Consider the following 20,542-nt stretch of genomic DNA (forward strand, 5'->3'; position numbering starts at 1 on the left):
TCATGCGGAAGTATTAGTGTCTCTAAGGGCCACCTCCATGAAGAGTGGACTTGTCAAGGCAGCCCTAATCCAAAGGGATGGACTGTAGCTGATGGTGACCATTTAGGCGGGTGGGAGAGTATCCAGGCTTGCTTGCCTGGGCCTCTCCCTGGTCTGGGGTATGATGGGAATATCTTTTGGGGCTCACAGACTGTTCAGGAATGGTTGAAGAGATGGAGAGCCAGGCCTGGACGGGGCTGGGGATACCCACCCACCTGTTACACACGATGGCAATGACGACCACAGCAATGAGGAAGACCAGGCCAGCCGCCGAGGAGCCGATGATGAGTGGCAGCTTCTCCTGGATGCTTGTCTGGTACTCAGCTGGGGCAGAAAGCACGTGGAGTGTTGTCAGTCTGGCTCTGGGAGTCCTAATGCACCCCTCCCCGCAACCGCTGGGTCTCGGGATTCCCCAGACTCTGCTCCTGCTCCTGAGAGAGCACCTGTCACATGCCCAGCTGGAGAACTAGCTGGTACTCACTCATGGGTAACCTTGGACAAGTCCATGGACTGCTCCAACCCTTAGTTTCTCATCTATAAAATGGGCATAATACCTTAATGTTGACATGAAAATCAACAATAATAAGAAGCTGACATACAGAGAGGCAGTTTTTACCACGGACTCTGAGGCCAGCTCCCCGAGTTTGAGTCCTGACAGTGCCACTTCCTGTCCGTGATCTCTGGCAAAGTGCCTTATGTCTCTGTGGCTTAGTTTCCTTATCCGTAAAGTGGGGACAATAGTCTCCATCTCATAGGGTTGGTGTGTAAAGCACTTAGAAGGACATGTGGCAGGAGAGTAATCACTCAGGAAATATGACCTATTATTGTTATTGAGTGTTTTATTTTTTGGTCACTGAGCTAAGTTTGTTATGGATCTTGTTTGATTCTCAGAATAATCCTATGATTCAGTGCCCATGACGCCCCCTCTCCCCATTTACAGATGAGGGCAGGGAGGCTTAGCAATGCCATGACTTGCTTGAGGTCACACAGTTAGAAAGTGGCTAACGCCAGCATTTCAACCCAGGTCCGTGTATGGGCTTAAATGAAATAATGCATAAAATGCACTCATCATTGGTCTGGCTTTTGGAAACCACTCAGCACATTTTCAATGCCATCAACAGCATCATTGTTTTTAATTTTATTATTATTACTTCTCGTTTGCTTCCATGACCAGACAAGAGCTTGTTGAAGTCAGGGACCGGGTAAGTGCCGGGTCCTTAGCACCAGTATGCATTTGCCGAGGTAATAAAGAAGGATCTTGGGACAGTCCCTCAGGCCCCAGGTTAATGAAACCCATTCAACATGCAAGAGGGCCGAGAAGGGTGAAAATGCTGGCCACAAGGAGGTGGGGTTTTACAGAGGAGGTGCTGTTAGCACCCTGGAAGGATGGGGGAGCCATTAGGGAGGATTTTTGTGATAAGACAAGAATTCATGGGTCTAGGAGCCTCTGGGATGTTCAGCAAGGCAAAGGCCAAGGCCATGACCAGAGATTAAAGCAGGTCTAGAGGGGACACCAGAGTCTGGTCATAATTAAAGCTGCCCTGGAGCTTGGCAGGTTGGTGAAAGGGCTGCCAGACTCTCAGCAATAACTATGACCTTTAACTACTCTTGGTGAGCGCTAACTATGTGTGAGACCTAGTGCCAACCCTGGGCCAGGTTATACGCGTTTAGCCCCCATCTTTACACAAGTTGGATAAAGATGATGATGATAATGAGATAGTTATCATCCCCATCTATAGATGAGAAAATTGAGACTCAGAGCTGCTCAGGGCCACACAGTCAGGGCTGAATCAGCGCTGTAATTTCCATCAGAGCCCATACACTTAACTCTGCTGGTCTTCAAAGATTATTAGAGCAGGAAGGGCACTTAGAGACCACGTGGTCCCAGACTGGGAGACACACAGCACGTGGGCTGCAGCCTCCCACTCTCGCCCAGGGCAGACGTCACTAATCCACGCCAGCACTTCCTCCTGTTGAACTGCAGCATTCTTCTCAATCCAACTGCAAGTCAGTGCAGTAGTGAGCAGACAAAATAGGTGTGCGCCCAAAGACTGAATATGATGCTTTCATTTTGTAGATGAGAAAAATTTGGACCATGGAAGGGAAGTGACTTGCTCAGGGTCTCTCTGCAAGTTAGGGCCGAGCTCCTGACAGTCCTGTGACATGATGGTGACAGAGGAGTCCACGTGCTTTCCAGCCACAGAATCAGTGCCTCTCTGTACAGCCTGTTCCTGCCCACCAGGGAGGGTTGACATCTACAAGAGGGGGGGCCTTTTCTTTTCTTTCTTTCTTTTTTTTTTTAATTGGAGTTCAATTTGCCAACATATAGCATAACACCCAGTGCTCATCCCATCAAGTGCCCCCCTCAGTGCCCGTCACCCAATCACCCCCACCCCCCGGGCGCCTTTTCTAATTTGTACCAAGGCACTTTGGAGGAATGGTGGCCCTTAAGTTTATTCTGTTTGTGGAGTCAGTGCCCTCCTCTTGCTCACCTTCTGTCATGGTCTGGAAGTACATCTTGCCGCTGTAGCGCCCGTAGCCCGCCACGGTGCGTGCCCGCACCTGGAAGACATAGATGGCGCCGGCTTTGAGTCCCTGCACAGTGACCGTGTTGGTGGGGCTTTTTATGGCTGTGGCGTTGTACTCACTGAGCTCCTGCCAAGGAACAGAGAAGACCGTTAGCAAGATTGTTGCCCACAGAGGACCCAGAGCCCACTCCTGCCACTTGGGGTGGGTTAGGCCACTGGATAACCATCTGTGGCTCCCAATTCTTCACTCCCTCCCTGTAAGAGAATTACACACCCATACTTTTTGCATGTGACTTCCCAGTACTTCCCACAAAAGAAGACAGAGTATATTTCTCTGCCTGGTGGGATGCCGAATTTGTCCACGTGTCTTGCTTTGGTCCTTGGAACACTCTAGAGGACATGATGCAAGTGGAGGCTTTAATGTGCTTGTTGAGTTGGGTGGCCTCTTGTGCTCCTGCCTCTGGCCATCATGGGGCTGAACCTGGGGAACAGCTGGTTCCAGAATGGGAAATGCATAGGGAAGACCTTGACCTAACTCCTAGGCTGAAATAGGGCCACTTCAGTTGACCCACAGACTAGCCAATGAGCAAGAAAAATAGGCACTTGGAAGCCACTGTATTCTGGAGACTGTTTATTTTGCAGCAGCATCCTCAGTGATAGCTGACTAACGTACAGATGCTGAGTGGCCATTGTGTGCAGATCCTGACGTCTGGGCTGTGAGTTCTTGGAGACAGCCAAGAAGAAGGCCTACCTTACCCACTCCTGCATCCTCGTCCCTGCTCCATGCCTTGATAGGTTGTGTGGAAGGGCCCCCCGTTCAGCCATAGCACACTTGAGAGAGGCAAGAATTAAGGCCCAGATGGGGAAAATGATGCTCAAGTTCATGTATTAGCTGGTGGCTTCCTTGGGACTCAAAACCAGGCACCTACAGGGACCTACCTCTAATGCCCAAGGGTTGAGTACCCAGGAACTAATGTTCCCTGCAGAGAGCTGCAGAATGCCACTTATGACCGGAGTACTGCCCAGGGTGACCCAAGGAGTACGGGACAAGATGGGAACGGAGATGCGGCTGAGCTGGATGCAGGTGCCTGCCAGTCTAGATGAAGCCTGTTCAGGCATCTGTCAGCTACCCCACAAACCTTCTCCAAACACCCCCTGTGCACTAGGCCCTGGGGACTCCAAGGGACGAAGGCACGGGCGCTGGATTCAGAGAGCTCAGTTCAGAAAAACAAACAGTGTGGAGACCTCAACCCCTCAGAGAGGCTGATGAAAGCTAAGAACGTTTGTGCAGAAACAGGCACACCTGATGGTACATGCCAGTCACGTGCACGGGCGGTCCACAGAGCCTTTGAAAACTCTCTTGAGACAATTAAATTCAGTGCGTGCAATGTCATTACAGGCGTCATAGCATAGAGGTTAACATCACAAACTGGAGCCAGACTTTCTGGGTTCAAGGCCGGACTCTCCTACTTATTACCTCTGTGACCTTGGGCAGGTTTCCTTTCCTTTTCCTTTTCCTTTTCCTTCTTCTTCTTCTTCTTTTTTTTTTTTTAAAGATTTTATTTATTTATTCATGGGAGACACACAGAGAGAGGCAGAGACGCAGGCAGAGGGAGAAGCAGGCTCCCTGCCGGGAGCCCGATTGGGACTCGATCCTGGAACCCCCGGGATCATGAACTGAGCCGAAGGCAGACGCTCAACTACTGAGTCACCCAGGCTCCCCCTTGGGCTGGTTTCTTAACTTCTCTTTGCCTCCTTTTCATCATCTGTAAAATGGGGATCATAGTCGCTACCACCTCAAGGGGTTGTTGGGAGGGGAAAATGAACTAATAGGAAAAAAGCGCTGATGCCAGTAGGATGCGTACAGTGTGCTGGGGGCACGTGACCTCGCCTGGGTAGGAAGGGGCCATCCAGTGAAGTCAAGCAAAGCTCTCTGCAGAGTGACGTGATGCAATGGGGTTTTGAAGAACAAACCGAAGTCACCCGGGTCAAAAAGGGCATGCTTGGTAAGGAGCACCAGGTGCAAAGGCAAGGAGGTGAGAAAGAACATGGGATATGGAGGCTGACCCATGAGGGCCTCCTCCCCTCGACCCCTCACATCTCCCAGGGGGCAGCAGCACAAAGAGTCTCGTTTCCTGAGCAAGCCAGTTCATCTGCCCCCTCCTCCAGGTAGCCTGCTTGCCTTCTTAGCCAGAAGTGCCTCCCCTCCTCTGAGCCCTGGAGCACATGCTGTGGATGCCCTAGGAGGGTTTCTTCCATGTTCCCTCATCCTGGGCACAGGATGATCGCACAGCCTTGACTGTAAACTCCTGAAGGAAGCGGCTGGGTTTTGTTCCCCTGTACCAAGCACAGGGGTGTGCACACGGAGACCTGCCCTGATTCCCACAGGGTAAAGGCTGTACTCCTTAGCTTGGCATTCCAGACCCTTCCTGACTTGTCCTTTGCCAGTATTGCCTGTCACATCCCCAGGTCCTCCAAATGCTACCCCTTCCTTTCTTGGTAGGGCTGCCAGACTTCGCAAATAAAAATACAGGATGCTCAGTTAAATCTGAATTTCAGATAAACAACGAATAATTTTTTTTTGTATAAGTTTTCCCCATGCAATATTTAAACCATAATTATACTAAAAATTATTTAAAAAAATTTAAATGTAACTGGTGTCCTATATTTTATTTGGCAACCCTACCTTCCCCGGACACTCTGAGGCTTTACAAGTGCTGCTTCCCCTATCTGAAATACCCTTTCCCCATCTGCCTGGCAGTTCCTTATTCATCAAGACTCAGAACAAGTACCACTTTTGCTGGGGAGACTTCTCAGATGTCCCAGGAAGAGTTGCAGGTTCATTGTCTCCTCTCCCATCTGTTGTTCTGATATGCATGTGTGTTCTCCAAGGACTGTGGGTTTCCCGAGGGCAGAGACCTTGTCTCATTCACCTCGGGGACCCCCAGGATCAGCACACAGTAGGTGCTCACTAACTACTGCCACTAACAAATGAAGGAACGTTGTAGACAAATTAAAAAATAATAATAATAACACGGGACGCCTGGGTGGCTCAGCAGTTTAGCGCTTGCCTTCCTTCCAGGGCGTGATCCTGGAGTCCCAGGGATCAAGTCCCACGTCGGGCTCCCCGCATGGAGCCTACTTCTCCCTCTGCCTAGGTCTCTGCTCCTCTCTCTCTGTCTCTCATGAATAAATAAATAAAATCTTAAAAAATAATAATAATGAAATAAATCCACGAACGTGGGTTGCAGTGCCAAGATTGTCCACTAGGTGCCCCCAGGCAACATGGAATCTGCTCTGGTTGATTCCACTTACAGAGGGTGGAAGTTTTCAGTTCCTGATTATAGGATGGAGATGGGGGTAGCCGCCAGGGGCATAGGTGCCTCAGGAGAATGAGGAATCGCTTCTCTAAAACAGGGAACAGGACAGAGCAGGGGATTGGAAGCAGCTGGATGGCTCAGTGGTTGAGTGTCTGCCTTTGGCTCAGGTCGTGATCCTGGGGTCCTGGGATCGAGTCCCGCATTGGGCTCCCCGTGGGGAGCCTGCTTCTCCCTCTGCCTGTGTCTCTGTGTCTCTCATGAATAAATACAATAAAATCTTTTTTTTTTTTTAAAGGAAGTCATGCCAATGCCCATTCTTCCCCTAACCTGCACTGGGACCTTGGGAAACACCCTTCTCTCTCCTGGGCCCCTGTTTTCTACTCCAGAAAAGGAACAGTTAAATGCCAGCCTCTCACAGTTGTCGTGATCAGGTAATGTCTGGCACAAAGGGGCTGCTCTAGAGTCATCAGTTCCCCTCCTTTCTCTCCCGTGGCTGGAGTACTTTTATCTGAATAAGGACTAAGCATCGACAGGTCAGGGAAAGAAGTTTAGTGTGAAATCCACTAGTCCTGGGGCGCCTGGGTGACTTGGTCAGTTAAGCGTCGGGCTCTTGATTTTGGCTCAGGTGGTGATCTCAGGGTCGTGAGGTCAAGCCCCACATCAGATTCTGCTGGAGATTCTCTCTCCCTCTGCCCCTCCCATCTCCCCCACTTCATGTGCCCTCTCTAAATAAATAAATAAATGTAAAAGTAAATAAAATCTTTTTAAAAAAAAAAAGAGGAAAAAATCCACTAGTCCTTAGTTTGGATCCTTTTCCCGGAGACCAACGGGCCAGTGAGGCGCTGGGTGCATTTCTTAAGCCCTATGAGCCTCGATCTTCTCATCTGTAAAGTGGGATAACACCACCATATGCCACATAGAGTGAGTGTGGAGATTCCATAGGAAAAAAATAGGTATAGCTTGTAGCATAGTCTCCAGGACACATAAGGACATAATAAATACTGGTTATCGCTGTCATTGTTATCAACACCGTGACAGGGTAAGCCTTCTCCGACATTCATGAAGTGGATGAGTGAGTATAAAAGGGAATGAGGGAGAGAACGACCCTCTCCACGTCCGCACTGGACAACCGTCCACACTGCTCCACGTGCCCAGGACAACAACCTACGCAGCCCGGACTCTTGCAGCTCATCTCCCACGCCCCCAGCCCTCTTTCCCCTCCACTCTGCCAAGTAGAAATTCCTGTTGCATAAACACAAATCGATGAGGCCTACAGGGGCCCATCTGCCATAGGTGGCCCCACGAATAAATCTTCTCCTGGAGCGCTGGGGGAGCCAAAGGGAGCACGAACCTGCGTGCTTTGGGGCAGCTGCCAAAGGAGGCCACCTCCCCCAGGACGCTGGAGCCGATGGAAAGAGCCAGCGTGGGTCTGGCCAACACCATTCGTCAGCGGCATCCAGAAGCCTTCCAGCAAAGTGGTTTTTAGCTCCGGGCTCCGGGCAGGCTGGGAAATCCCCAGTGGAGCTGGGGAAAGGCCAAGCGGAGAGCTCGCTCCAAAAAGAGCCCTTTCTAAAGAAGGAAAGGAGGAGTGGGAAAGATAGTGGGGGCAGGGCCCACTCGGGACCGCAGGGCTGGCTGCCCAACTTCCCCACCTGGGAGGATGTGCAGCGTTCATTAAAGAAATCCATGGCAGGCCCCGGGAGGGTTCCGAGGTGTCGGGGAAGAGCCCGTGTCAGAAATCCAGCTCGCGTTCTGGCCGTCCCTCCCCGATGGGTCGGCCAGGCTGACCTGGAAGCCTGAGAGGTCGGGGACCGAGACTGCCCTGACCCCTGCGCTGGCGTCTCCTCCGACCCTTGCCATCAACTCCTTTTTCTTTCTCCCCTTAGGTCTGCCGTCCTCCTGATTCAGTCCATCCGTGTCCCTTTTATCTCTGCACATCCTCCTTTCTGTTCTTGGCCCTACCTTTTCACCCCTGGCAGGCACCGCACCTGTGTCTCCATATCACCAACCCACACTGGCCCCAGGAAAAGGCACCACCATCCACTGGGAGTTGTCCTTCATGCTTCCCTGGTCCCCTGAGTTTCAAAATACTGTCTGAGTCTGTCGGCTTCTCACCATCTCTGCTGCCAGCCCCTACTCCATGCCACCGTCGCTTCTCACTTGGGGTCCCGTGAGAGCCCTCTGAAGGGTCTGTGCCCCCAGGTCCCTCTTATAGTCTATTCTCCACACAGCAAGCTTCGGGGATCTTTAACATAATCCAAGTCAGATCACATCATTCCAGAACCTTCCAATGATTTCCCGTAGTACTTTAAATTGAATCCAGACTCCAAAGGCGTAGAAGGCCCACCACATCCCAGCCCTGCCTCCCTCTCTAACTCTTTCTCTACTAGTCTCGCTCTTGTTCATATTGCTCCTCCACACTTGCCTTCTCCTGCCCCAGGACCTTTGCATGTGCCGTTCCTGCTGTCTGGGATGACTGCTCTCATCATTTGTCTGGTGAACTCCTAGCATCTTTCAAGGCTCAGCTCAAATGTCACTGGAGTGAAGACTTCCCTTCACTTATATGCAGATCATGGGTCCCTCCTCGGTGCCCCTAAGGATCTTTGCTGGCCCTTCTGTGACCAGGTCACAACTTGTCTCATGCTAATTTGTGTCTGGATCTGTCTTTTGCCCTGGCCTGTGAAGGCCGTGAGGCCTGGGGATGTCTGGCTAATCTCAGCACTCCCAGTGCCTATCCCAGGGCCCAGCCCGGAGTTGGTGACAGTGGATATTGAATGAAGCAGTGTCCATCTTCCACCGGCAGATGCCAAGCTGCCCCCCATGGCACCCCAGGCCCTGGGAGGAGGGGCAGAGAGAGTAGGGCCATGTCTCATCACAGCCCTACCTCAGGCCTATCCCTCTCTTGCCATTTGCACCTAAGATCCTTCTTCAGAGTCTCCCTTGATCCACCTGTTAACAGTCATCCCAGAAGCATCCCTGAGAGAAAGCCAGTAGCCGTAGAGCCAGGTGAAGAGTGAGAGCACAGGCCCAGATCCTTGCTCTGCCACTTAGCAGCTGGGTGCTCTTGGACAAGCCACACAACCTCTCTGTGCCTCACTTCCCCCTCCCATCCAACCGGGTGAAAGGCACCGCCGTGAGTCGGAATGAGATGATGGAGGCAGTGCCCTTGGCACACGGTGTGCGCTCATGAAACATGCACAGGTGGTGGCCGCGCCCGCTGCAGGGGCTGCTGGTCCTGCCACCTCGCCGGGGGCCCGGGGATGCCGGGCAGCAGCTGAAAGTAGGGCAGAGCTGCCTCCTGGTTCACACCTCCATCAGCCTCCCTGGCTCCTCCCAGCTTGGTAGGAAATGGGTCGTAGGCAGGACCCGCGCCGGGATTCCTCATTTCCGCTCTAGTCTTCGAGGACAAACATGTTCAGTTTCATTTAATCATAAAGCTGCTTAATTAGTTTTTTTTTTTTTTTTGTCTTTTTTGAATTCTAAGTCACTAAGCTGTCCCCGCTAGAGGGGGTGGAGATGCTGGCTCCTGCAGGGCCTGGGGCCTCCTGGGGCTGGGAACAGCTGGTCTGGCTCAGGCTACAGGACGCCTAGGCTCCTTTAAGGCCCTCGAGGGCCCAGGAGGGGTGGAGCTGCTTCCCTCACGCCATCCTCGGCTCAGGCCATCCAACAGCACCTCTTGAGCACCTACTGTGTGCCAGGCTGGGGAAAGAGCAGAGGTAAGGCAAGGTCTCCACCCTGGAGGGACAGGCCACAGGAAGGGATCAATTCCTTTATTCATTCAACCAGTATTGTCAAGTGTCTCTGGTGCCGGGCCCAGGGTGCTGGGGAGAAGATGGTGGATGGCCCTGGCCTCTGAGACAGCACTGCCTACAGCAAGGGATGAGCAAGGAAACAAGCAATCATAAGCCCACTGGGTGAGGCTGGATAGGAGTTGACGGCCCCCCGAGACTCACCAGAGTTGGGCTGAGCTGGCAGTTCAGAGAGTGGAAGGGAGGGGCTGGGCTCAGAAGGCAGGGCTCCAGCAGGGGTGGCTGGAACTACTTCCATCTCTCCTCCTCCCAGCCGTGAGGGAGAGCTTTTCTATCCATTTCCAGTTCTCAACCCTCAACCAAAGCACTTCTTATAGTCATTCACACCTTAGTCTAAATGAGATTCCCCATGACACCTTTCCCAGGGGCCATTACAGCCTCTTTGGCTGTTTGGTGCCTTGAGACACAGGTAAGAAAATTCTTCAGTCAAGAAAGAGGGAGTTTCCTGGGCCTCTGATGTCCAGCTCCTCTATCCACCCCCTAGTCCCTACCCCAGGCAGGTCCCATGTTCAGATGTGCTGGCCTCACCTGGCCTCACATCGTGTAGCTCTTGCCCACCATGCAGCAGGCAGGGCGGAAGGGAGGATGGGAAAGCATACTCTGCTAGGACCGGGAGTGATGCTGGGCACCGTCCCTGCCTTTTCTCCTTGACCCGCGCAGCCCCCAGTCAGGAGAGGCAATCTCCTTTGGACTTGACACAGGAGGAAACTGAGGCTCCGAGAGGTAAGATGCCTGTCCAAGGTCACATGGCCGGGTACGGATGGAGCTGGGATCCGAACCTACAGTCTCTCACTCCTAGCCCAGTGCTTCTCTACGACTTCAGTGGCTTCCAAGCCCGGGTGCCTGGGTCCTCCAGGGCCCCAAGGGAGTGACAAGGGTCTGATCTAAAAGCTCAAAGAGAAACCACTCTCTCTGCAAACAAACGGCGCCCAGGCAAATGAAAACAAGTGTTTTAGCTGGAATCAGAGCGACACCGGGAAGGAAGGAGCTCTCCGCTCACCCTGTACAGAATCCCTCTTGAGCGACTTTACCTCTCTGCTTCAGAATGGGTGAAGCTTTTTGGGAAACCAGTTCTTTCAGAACATCGGGCCCACTGAAGTCATGAGGAAGGGTGTTGGGGAGGAAAGGACTGTGACTGTCACCTTTTCCTGAGATTGCTGGCCTGATGCCCCAGACCCAGAGAGGTCAAGGCACCTGCTTGAGGTCTCACAGCCAGGGAGGACCGGAGTCAGAACTGAGCCTGGCAGCCTGACTCTGAGGCCAGTGCTCTCTCTCTGCTGCACCACGGGGTTAGGTCTCAAGGGATGATGGAACCCCAGGCCCCAGGGAGGTGCAGGTGGGGAGGGTGCCCAGGAGCAGGGGTACCTTCTCATAGTACTGCAGCTCGTAGTCCAGGATGACACCGTTGGGCTGGTCGGGCTGGGACCATGACAGGGTGATGCTGTCCACTGTGCGGCTCACCTGGTGCATGATGGACACGGCCGACGGAGCTGGAAGAGAGGTCAGAGGTCAGGGGTCAGGGCAGCCTCTGGCCTCAACTTTAGAGGTACCCAGACGGACAGAGTGTAGGATCAGAGAGGAGAAGGCATCTGGCTGAGGCCACACAGCCTGCCCAAGGGGCTGCTGGAGGGGGGCAGAGGGTCTTGTGCAGGACCATGGGCTCTGCTTTCATGAAGCACCTTCAGATTTTATTTTATTTTATATTATTATTATTTTTAAAAGATTTTATTTATTTATGAGAGACACAGAGAGAGAGGCAGAGACACAGGCAGAGGGAGAGGCAGGCTCCATGCAGGGAGCCCGATGTGGGACTTGATCCCGGGTCTCCAGGATCATGCTCTGGGCTGAAGGCAGGTGCCAAACCGCTGAGCCACCTGGGCTGCCCGCACCTTCAGATTTTAGAAACAGACAACTCTGGCCATCCCTGGGGAGCTCAAGTCACACCAGGGGAGAGACAGATGCACTGGACCCTTCTCCAGATGCCCGGCCCCAAGCAGCTAGATGAAAGTGGTCCATTCTCTCTCAGAGCTCACAGCCTCCCAGACTAAGGAACCTCCAGACCCAAGACATGATGCCAGATGGGGCTCTGGGAGAGGGGCGCGATGGGGCTCTGGGAGAGGGGCGCGGGGAGGCAGGGAGATTGGCTTGTCACTTCAGCAAATATGCATCCAGTGCCTACTGTGCGCCACGGGTATAGCACTGAATAAACACGACCACCAGAAATACATTCCTAAAAATAAACCCATAGCTCCCTGTGGAAAAACAGCTTGGCAGTTCCTTAAAGAGTTAAACATAGAGTTACCACATGACACAGCACTCGCACTCCTGATTTCATAACCCAAAGAACTGAAACCAGGTACCCAAGCAAATACTCGTACACAAACGTTTCCAGCAGCACTCTTCACCAGGCCCAAAAGGCGGGAACCACCAAGGTGCCCATCAACGGATGAATGGATACACCCATTATGGTATACACGTTCCATCCCATATTATTCAGCCATAAAAGTAAATCAAGGGCTCACACAGGCTACAGCGTAGATGAATTTGAAAAACATGCAAAGTGAAAGACAGACACAGAGGTCATACATTTTATGAGTCCATTTATATGAAATATTCAGAATAGGTAAATCCACAGACAGCAAGCAGTTGGTGGTTGCCAGGGCTGAGGGCAGGGAGGGAGAATGTTCTGGGTCTAGACAGGGGTGTGGTCGCACCGCACTGTGAATGCACTAAATGCCACTGAATTGTTGTTACACATTAAAATGGTTAATCGTATCTGAATTCCACCTCAATAAAATCCCACCCTCCATCCCTCCCCCTTCTGCTGCTAGTGCCCTCACAGAGGGTAAATGAAGGAGACAGGAAGTCAGGGGCAGCTTGTTCAGTGCTAGGAGGACTCAGAAATAATTTAGTCCCGTCCCTTCGTCTTACGGATGTGGAAGCTGAGGTCTGGGGGCTCAGAAGGGGCTGGGAGCTGCCCTTTCCTGGATTCCTTATTTCATAATTCACCCGGGCCTGTGTTTCTCGCCTCCTCCTCAAATAGAACAAACCTGTGCAAAGCACCTACTATGTGTCACCCACAGCCCTGGGCCCTCCGCATCTGTTTCCTGAGCTGACCGTTGGTGAGGGGGCAGTACTGGCTCCGCCGCCGACGGGTGAAGACGCCGAAGCTCAGAGTGACCAGGGGCTTCCTGACATCACACAGCCCCCACGTCCCCCGTAGGGGAGCTGGGATTTGAACTTGGGTCTGCCGTGGCAGTGCTCGCCCTGTGAGTGGGATGGGGCGGGGTGGACTCCTGATGTGGTCCCTCCCTACCGTGTGACTGGAGTGCGCCTCCTTGCCTCTCTGGGCCTGAGGTTTTCCCGTTCTCAGGAGGGGCTGAGGACTCCCCAGGGGGACGGGAGCACCTCTTATGGTCTCTCTTGGCTCCTGGGCAAGTCTGTGACAAGCAGATGCCCCATCTCAGCCCACACTGGGGTGTCTGGAGCCTGAGACTGACCCTCCTCATCCTCATCCAAATCTTGCTTCCCAGGTGCTCTGCATGAATGTGAGTGTGGAGCAGGGGCCGGTAGGAGCTCATCGGGGCTTGAAGCTTGGCAATGGCTCACCTGTTCCCTGCTGTTCCCATTGTGTTGCTTCGAAGACCCAGGCTCTGCGCTCTGGCCTGCTGTTCACTGGTCACTCGGTCGAGTGACCTTAGGCAAGCTGTCCCCCACCCCTGGACCTGCTTCCTCCTCTGTACCACAGGCAGGCTGGAAGGTCCCTGAGGTCTTCAGCTCGAATGCCCCCTGCTTGTCCTTTCCGGGCAGCCCCTCGCCTGGAGTTGGATTGGCCCAGAGGCCAGCATGAGCCTGAGCAGGTCCATGGGAACTGACCCGAGATACCCGAGACAGGCTGGCCGCGCTTGCAGGAAGGACTTAGACCGTGGTCCCAGCATCCCTGACAACCTCTGCTTCTTCTGCACCCGAGGGGGTGCTGCTTGGCTCTCGGCTTGGCTCCCGGCCCTGCTTCTTGGGAAGATCAGGTCCCCGCGCCCTGCAGGTTCCTCCTCAGTCCAACAGGGGGACTCTGTCTTCCTTATTTCCTCCCAGAGAGTCAAGAGACCCCAACGTGAGCGAAGGGGCCCCGCTAACCATCGTTTATTGGGCACCTACTACATGCTGGGCACCGTGCTAGGCCCTGGTCATGGGTTAACCCATTGAATCCCCACCACTGCCTCGAAAGCAGACCTCCTCCGGCCCATCTTGCAGATGGGGAAGCTGAGTATCAAGCAGTATCTTCCCTGAAGCTATACAGAGAGTAAGTGGCAGCACAAAGCAACACACTCTCACCAGATGCCTGGATGGGAAGTGATGTTTCTCAGGCTTCAGGAAGTCACTTGAAGGACTTTTAGGGCAGTGCATACATTTATAATGGTAGCAATGATAAAGCCATGAACCTAATACCTACTGAGCCCTTAACTTTGTGCGCAGCACTGTTCTAGGCTCTTTATGCCTGTTAACATAGGTGGAACAGAGGATTCTCAGAACTGCTCCATGAGCTGGCGGCTATTCACATCCCCAGCTCATCATGGGGAAACTGAGGCTTGCAGCTGTTCTGTAACCTGCTCAAGGGTCACACAGCAAGGCAGTGCTGAGTTGGACTTGAACCTGGCAGCTTGGGCTCTTTACTAGCACAGTGCTGGCGACTGTGCCGTCAGCTTGGCTCCAGAAAGACGCTCACCGGAGATGAACTAGGTTGACTGCTAGAGTCCAGTGGAGGGACAGTCCGAGTGCTCGGTGACTCAGTTTCCTCATCTGTAAAATGAGCCTGAGGGTAACGTGCCCCTGAGGGCTGTTGGGAGGAGCGGACGTGTGAAATCATGTGCAGTGCTCAGTGCAGCACCTGGCATATGGTCAGTGCTGGGGGCATTCACTGGTGTCACTGGGTATTTGCCACTGTGCCCTGAGCGGCTGGCCCGTGTCACCTTTCGGTTCTCTCAACAACAATGTGGGATGGGGGTTAATATCCGCAATTTGCAGAGGAAGAGATTGAGGCTCAGAGAAGCATGGTGACTTTCCCAAGGTCACACAGCTAGTGAGGCGCTTGAGCTGGGGCTGGAGCCGAGTTATCCTGCCCCACTATGCTCCCCTGCTGCCCCTCAGAGCAGTCCCTGCCACAGTCCCCTCATTCTCTGACCCCTTCTCCAGCCCAGACCCATCTCTTCCTCTGCCTTTGTGCAGAGCTGAGCCCTCTGTTCTGCACTGCTGAGGCCCTGGCTCCTCTGTGAGGCCCGGCTGTCCACCCTTCTCTCCCGCCTGCTGTAGGCCGCTTCCCCTGACAGTGCGCGCTATCATCGCGGGTCTGGCGTATCTGTGGAGCATTGGACACACGCTGCGCCCATAAGCATGGGGAGCGGTATTGCCACCAAGCCACAACCATGTGAACCCAGTCACCTGGTGCTTTCTGCAGGGAACTGAACCCTCAGGGGAGAAGATTTCAACCAGCCCCAGAAAGGCAGTCCTGCTTAGTGGTCAGCAGTCAGAGGGTGGAATCAGACTTGATGCAAACCTGCCCCCACGCCCCAGTGCTGTGGCTTTCAGCAAGTTCTCTCAACCTCTCTGAGCCTCTGTTCCTCACCTGTCAAATGCAGACCCTTCCTGGCCAGGATGTCATGAGCATGAACGGAGAAATGCGTGCAGATGTTTGACCATGGGGCAGCCCGGGTGGCTCAGCGGTTTAGCGCCACCTTCAGCCCAGGGTGTGATCCTGGAGACCCGGGATCGAGTCCCACATTGGGCTCCCTGCGTGGAGCCTGCTTCTCCCTCTGCCTGGGTCTCTGCCTCTCTCTCTCTCTCTCTGTCTCTCATGAATAAATAAATAAAATCTTAAAAAAAAAAAAAGAAGTTTGACCATGGTGCCAGGTACCATCAGGAGGGAGATCTTACTAAAAACATTTAAGGGGTGCCTGGCTGGCTCAGTTGGTGGAGCATGCGAGTCTTGATCCTGAGGTTGTGTGTTTGAGTCCCACATCAGGTGTAGAATTTACTTAAAAAAAAAAAAAAGGCAAAACCAAAACAAAGCAACATTTCAAGAGGCAGGGGGTGGACACCTGGATTGCTCAGTCGTTTGAGCATCAGAATCTTAGTTTCAGCTCAGGTCATGATCTCAGGGTTGTGGCATTGGGCCCCGCATCCAGCTCCACGCTGGAGTCTGCTTGAGACTCTCTCCCTCTGCCCTTCCTCCCACTCTTGCATTCTCTCTAGAATAAATAAATAATTTTTTTTTTAAAGGACATTTCAAGAGAGTAGAATGGTGTCAGGGGCTGTGGGCTGGGGGAAAGGAAGAGATGTTGGTCTAAGGATTCAAACTCCTAGCTATAAGAGGAATAGGTTCTAGGAGCTAATGTACAGCATGGTGACTATAAGAAACAATGCCATATCGTATAATTGTAAGTTGTTTAAGAGACTAGATCTTAAATATTATAACCACACGACATAGAGTCGTAATATATGAGCGGATGGAGGTGTGAACTAATCTTACTGTGGTGATCATTTTGCAATGTATACTTTTATTAAGACACCACCTCATATACCTTAAACTTTCATGTTATAAATCAATAACACCTCAACAAAGCTGAAAAATATTTAGAATTTTTTTTTTAATTTTTATTTACTTATGATAGTCACACAGAGAGAGAGAGAGAGGCAGAGGGAGAAGCAGGCTCCATGCACCGGGAGCCCGATGCGGGATTTGATCCTGGGTCTCCAGGATCACGCCATGGGCCAAAGGCAGGCGCCAAACCGCTGCGCCACCCAGGGATCCCTGAAAAATATTTTAATTCACAGAGTTGCTATAAGGCCAGCATGATGCTGGGTTCTGGGGCTCAAGAGAGGAACCTCTCAGGTCCCTATCTTCCAGGGGCTTGGGGTTAATGGGAGAAAGCATATTTGCTTCACACAACAAGTGTCTGCTCCAGGCTGGAGCTCTTGAGTCAGGACTCAGCCACGGCGATCCAGGCCTAAGAAGGGCCGACGCCTTTCCCTTTACTTCACTCCTTGTGATTTCACCTCCCAACAGTGAAGAAAAGTGGTAGAAAGCGCCCCTAAAGATTACTGCCCTTTTCAAACTTGAAGAGGCATAAGGAGATAAATCAGGAGATTTTATTAAAACTCATGGTGCTGGGCACGCCCCCCCCCCCCCGCCCCCTTCCTAAGATTCTGATTCAACAGATCTGGGGTAGGGCCTGAGGATCTGCAGTTTTGTTTGTTTGTTTGTTTTGAAGATTTTATCTATCTATTCATGAGAGACACACAGAGAGAGGCAGAGACACAGGCAGAGGGAGAAGCGGGTTCCCCAAGGGACTCGATCCCAGGACCCTGGGGTCATGCCCTGAGCCGAAGACAGATGCTCAACCACTGAGCCACCCAGGCACCCGAGGATTGGCAGTTCTAACAGGCTCCCAGGTCATGTTGATGTTGCTGGTTTGTGGACCACACTTTGAGGAGGAGTGGATTCGGGACCAGCGAAGGAAGGTGACTTGTCCCAGGTCACACAGCAGGTAGGGGTGGGCCTAAGAGCCTAGACCAGCTGGATCTTAGTCGAATGTATTTTCCACCCATCACACTGCATGTCGCAGCCTGGCTTCTGCAGACACCACCCCTCTCATCTTCTGGAGCCTTGAAGCAGGGGTACAAGCGGTGGGAGGGGAGGTGCAGGGCTGAGGCCGCCCAGGAGTGGCAACTTGCTCCTCAAATAAAAAGCTTGTCATCTTGACAGCGCCTGTATGCCGCACGATGCCCAGCGGGAAAACAAAAGGAAGGTGAACACCTAACACTTACTCGTTCACTCTGTGCCAGGTGCTTTTCCAGATGCTTTACGTAGTGAACTCCTTTGACACTCATCTGAACCCTATGAGGCTGGTATTATTATTATTTTTTTTTTTTGAGGCTGGTATTATTATTATCATACCCATTTTATAGACGAGGAAATGGAGGCACTCAGGTATGAAGTAACTCGCCCAGAGCCACACAGTTAGCAGGCAGTGGAGCTGGGATTTGAACCCTGGGCCCATTCAAGTCCAACGCATCCTTCCCTTGGCTGCGGCCAATGCAGGCTGAGCAGGGAGGTCTGGAAACCCGTGGACATCACAGGGCCTCTGAGGACACCCTGGGCCGGCTCCCATCCTATTGCTGCAAAGCGAACTCCACCCGGCTCCCACTGACTCACCTCACCCACCGCCGCCCGGCCCGCCTCGGCTCGGGGAGCTCAGCTGTTGGTGGGGGCAGGTCCCCCACAGCCGTGGGGGTCTGGGCTTGCTGGGCTTAGCTGGCAGGCTTGGGTTACAGGCAGCTAACCCGGGCCTGATCCCATAAGCCCCGTAACCCTGGGCGTGGCAAGGAGGCGGCATTTGCTGGGAAGCTGATCAAGGCGGCCCGTGGGGGCCGAGAGGGCTGGCCTTTCTCCTGGAATCCGGGGGATTAATGGGAGAAAGGGGAACAGCTGGATGCTCTCCCATCCTGCCGTCCACCGCCCACCGCCCACCCTGGGGTATCAGGTTTCCCTGTAAGTTGGTCTTCAGGGAATTCTGGTATTTTCAATTACCAGGCGGGCAGGCCGGCAGGGGGCTGGGGTCAGTGGTGCCCCGTGACCCCTGCAAGGAGATGGAGCCCCGGGGAGCAAGCACAAAAGAAGCCTGTGGCCGAGAGGGGAAGGGGGAGGCCGGCCAGGCAGGGCCCACTTGGCTGGAGCAGGTGGTCAGGGGCCCTGCTGCCTCCGCCCGCCCTGGGGGGAGTGTCCAGTCCCATCGTTCACTGAGACTTGGGGAAGCAGCCTTGGCCTGTGCCTCTGTTTCCGCCTCAGGGCATGAAGGGGTTGAGTGGGGACGTGTCTTAGGGCCTTCGGGGACAGGCAGGAAGACAGGAGGCCCGGGCACCCTGGCTGCTTCCAGAGGGCGTGGGTTTGGGCCTGGCTCAGCTTCATCTCCGCAGCCCTGAGCTCCGAGGCAGGAAGGAGACCCTGAGTGTGCTCGGCCTTTGCCCTTTCATGGGGCAGAAGACCCCAGGAGCTTGGAGGAGTAGGGAGGGACAGGTCGCTGGGCTTCAGCGGTGTGGGACCCCCACGCCAAGGCCCAGTCTCAGCTCCCGCTGCCTCTGTGACCTCTTCACTGCTGTCGATGGCCCGCTGTGACTTCCCAATGCCCCCCGAATGCCGCCCAGATGCTCCACATGGCCTCTGGGCCCACCTGCCTGGCACCCACCACCTCCGAGCACCTGCCACCTCCACTCCCAAGTGCCGTCCACACCGGCCAGTCACACCAAGGTCATCATTCCTTTCTCAGGGCCTTGGCCTCGCGCGTGTGGTGTTTCTGCCTTGGACACCTCATCCCCCAGATCTCCCTGGCCTCCTCGGGAGCCCTCCCTGACCACCCACCCTGTCCTGCCATCCCACAGCAGCTTTCTTTACTGGCACCATCCGAGGGCAGGGACCTCGTCTGTCTTGTTCTATCCATTATCTCCGGTGCCCAGGACAGCGTGTGGCTCAGAGTCAGCACGTATCCACATTATTAGAGGAAGGAAGGAGAGGAAGGGCAGGCCCTCACCTTTTCTAGCACCTTCAGGAACCTGTCTGAGTCGCTGACCTTATGCAGTGTGCTTGTATGATAGGCACTAACCATTCACTCTCCCTCACACCCGGGGCCGCTAGGGGATGGGACCTGCTGCTGTGGCTGGAGCCTCCCGCTGACCAACAGGCCTAGAGCCCCACAACAGTCCGTGACAACTGTGCCCGCATTCTCCAGGACCTGTAGCGGGAGCACTTTCCCCATGACAAGACTCCTGGAATTTCTGGTTGATAATGGGGGTCCCTGTTTTGACTGTAGCGATACAGTAAACTTCCAGAAAAATGGACCTTGTTTCTTTCTGATTGGAGCAGACATTGGTGCTGCGGGCAGAAGAAAAGGAGAAGTTGAGAACTGGTGTCAAGGTGGCACTTTGCTATGAAAAAAAAAGGAGTTCCGTGGCCAAGAAACGTAGAGAAACACAGAGTTCTCTAGAACCCTGCTTGGAAGACTCACAGTGCACACTTCTTTGTCCAAGGCTCTGAGAAGTCCTGCAGGGGAGAGACCCAGTTAACCTGGCAGTTAAGGTCTCATTTGGCTTCAGAACCCCCTTTTCGCATAATAGTTATTAGTGTTGTTTGGAAGTAGCAATTTGTGGGACATATTTTGGGGGGAAAAAAACCTCCCAAAACAACAAAAATTGTGTCTAGGAGATACTATACACTTTTTCCTTGAACCCAAGAAAAGATTGTGTCTAGGGCGGCTGTTCATCCGCTCCTTTGATTTAGCTCAGATTTAACAGCACCTTCTAGGTGCTACACAATCATATGGAGTGGGGTTAATCACGTCTGTTTCACAGATGAGGAAAGCAAGAGTCAGGTCAAGTCTCCTGCCTTAGGTACCTCGGCTCACAGGTGAGATCGGGACCCAGGCCTGCCTGACTCTACGGCCCGGGTTGGTTTATCCCCCCCCCGCCCCACCCCGATTACGTGACCTGAGCCCTGTGCATGGTCGGAGCAGGTTAAGGCCAGGCCCTGGGCTTGGTACTATGGAAACACCCAATGGTCCACCTGCCAGACAAGGATGCCGAACACCTTTGATCTTACCTGTGGCTGCTGAATGGGACCCAGTTCTAACCCAGGATCTGGACCAGGAAGGTGGCAAGATCTGGATCAGGTAGCCCAGGCTGCATATCTCACCCCTCAGTGCCTCAGTTTCTCCTTTCTAGGTTACATGAAAACCTGCATATAAATTGCTTAGCACAGTACCAGGCCCAGAGTCAGGGGTCGGGGACATCTGCCATAGGT

The 20,542-nt window shown here is 53.3% G+C and overlaps 1 protein-coding gene across 4 annotated transcripts in view; it reads right to left on the reverse strand.

Annotated features, from left to right (window-relative positions):
- Positions 1-20,542, reverse strand: part of EPHB2 (EPH receptor B2) — a 185,033-nt gene that overhangs the window by 15,144 nt on the left and 149,347 nt on the right. For 3 of the 4 annotated variants that reach the window (XM_041764847.1, XM_041764846.1, XM_041764849.1), the window contains 3 exons: positions 11,062-11,186; positions 2,532-2,694; positions 255-363 (listed from right to left, as the gene is read on the reverse strand). In XM_041764847.1, coding sequence (XP_041620781.1) covers positions 255-363; positions 2,532-2,694; positions 11,062-11,186 — 397 coding nt within the window. The remainder of the gene's footprint in view (positions 1-254; positions 364-2,531; positions 2,695-11,061; positions 11,187-20,542) is intronic. The other variant, XM_041764848.1, reaches the window with a different exon arrangement.

Source organism: Vulpes lagopus, chromosome 8, assembly GCF_018345385.1.
Source record: "Vulpes lagopus strain Blue_001 chromosome 8, ASM1834538v1, whole genome shotgun sequence".
NCBI lineage: Eukaryota > Metazoa > Chordata > Mammalia > Carnivora > Canidae > Vulpes > Vulpes lagopus.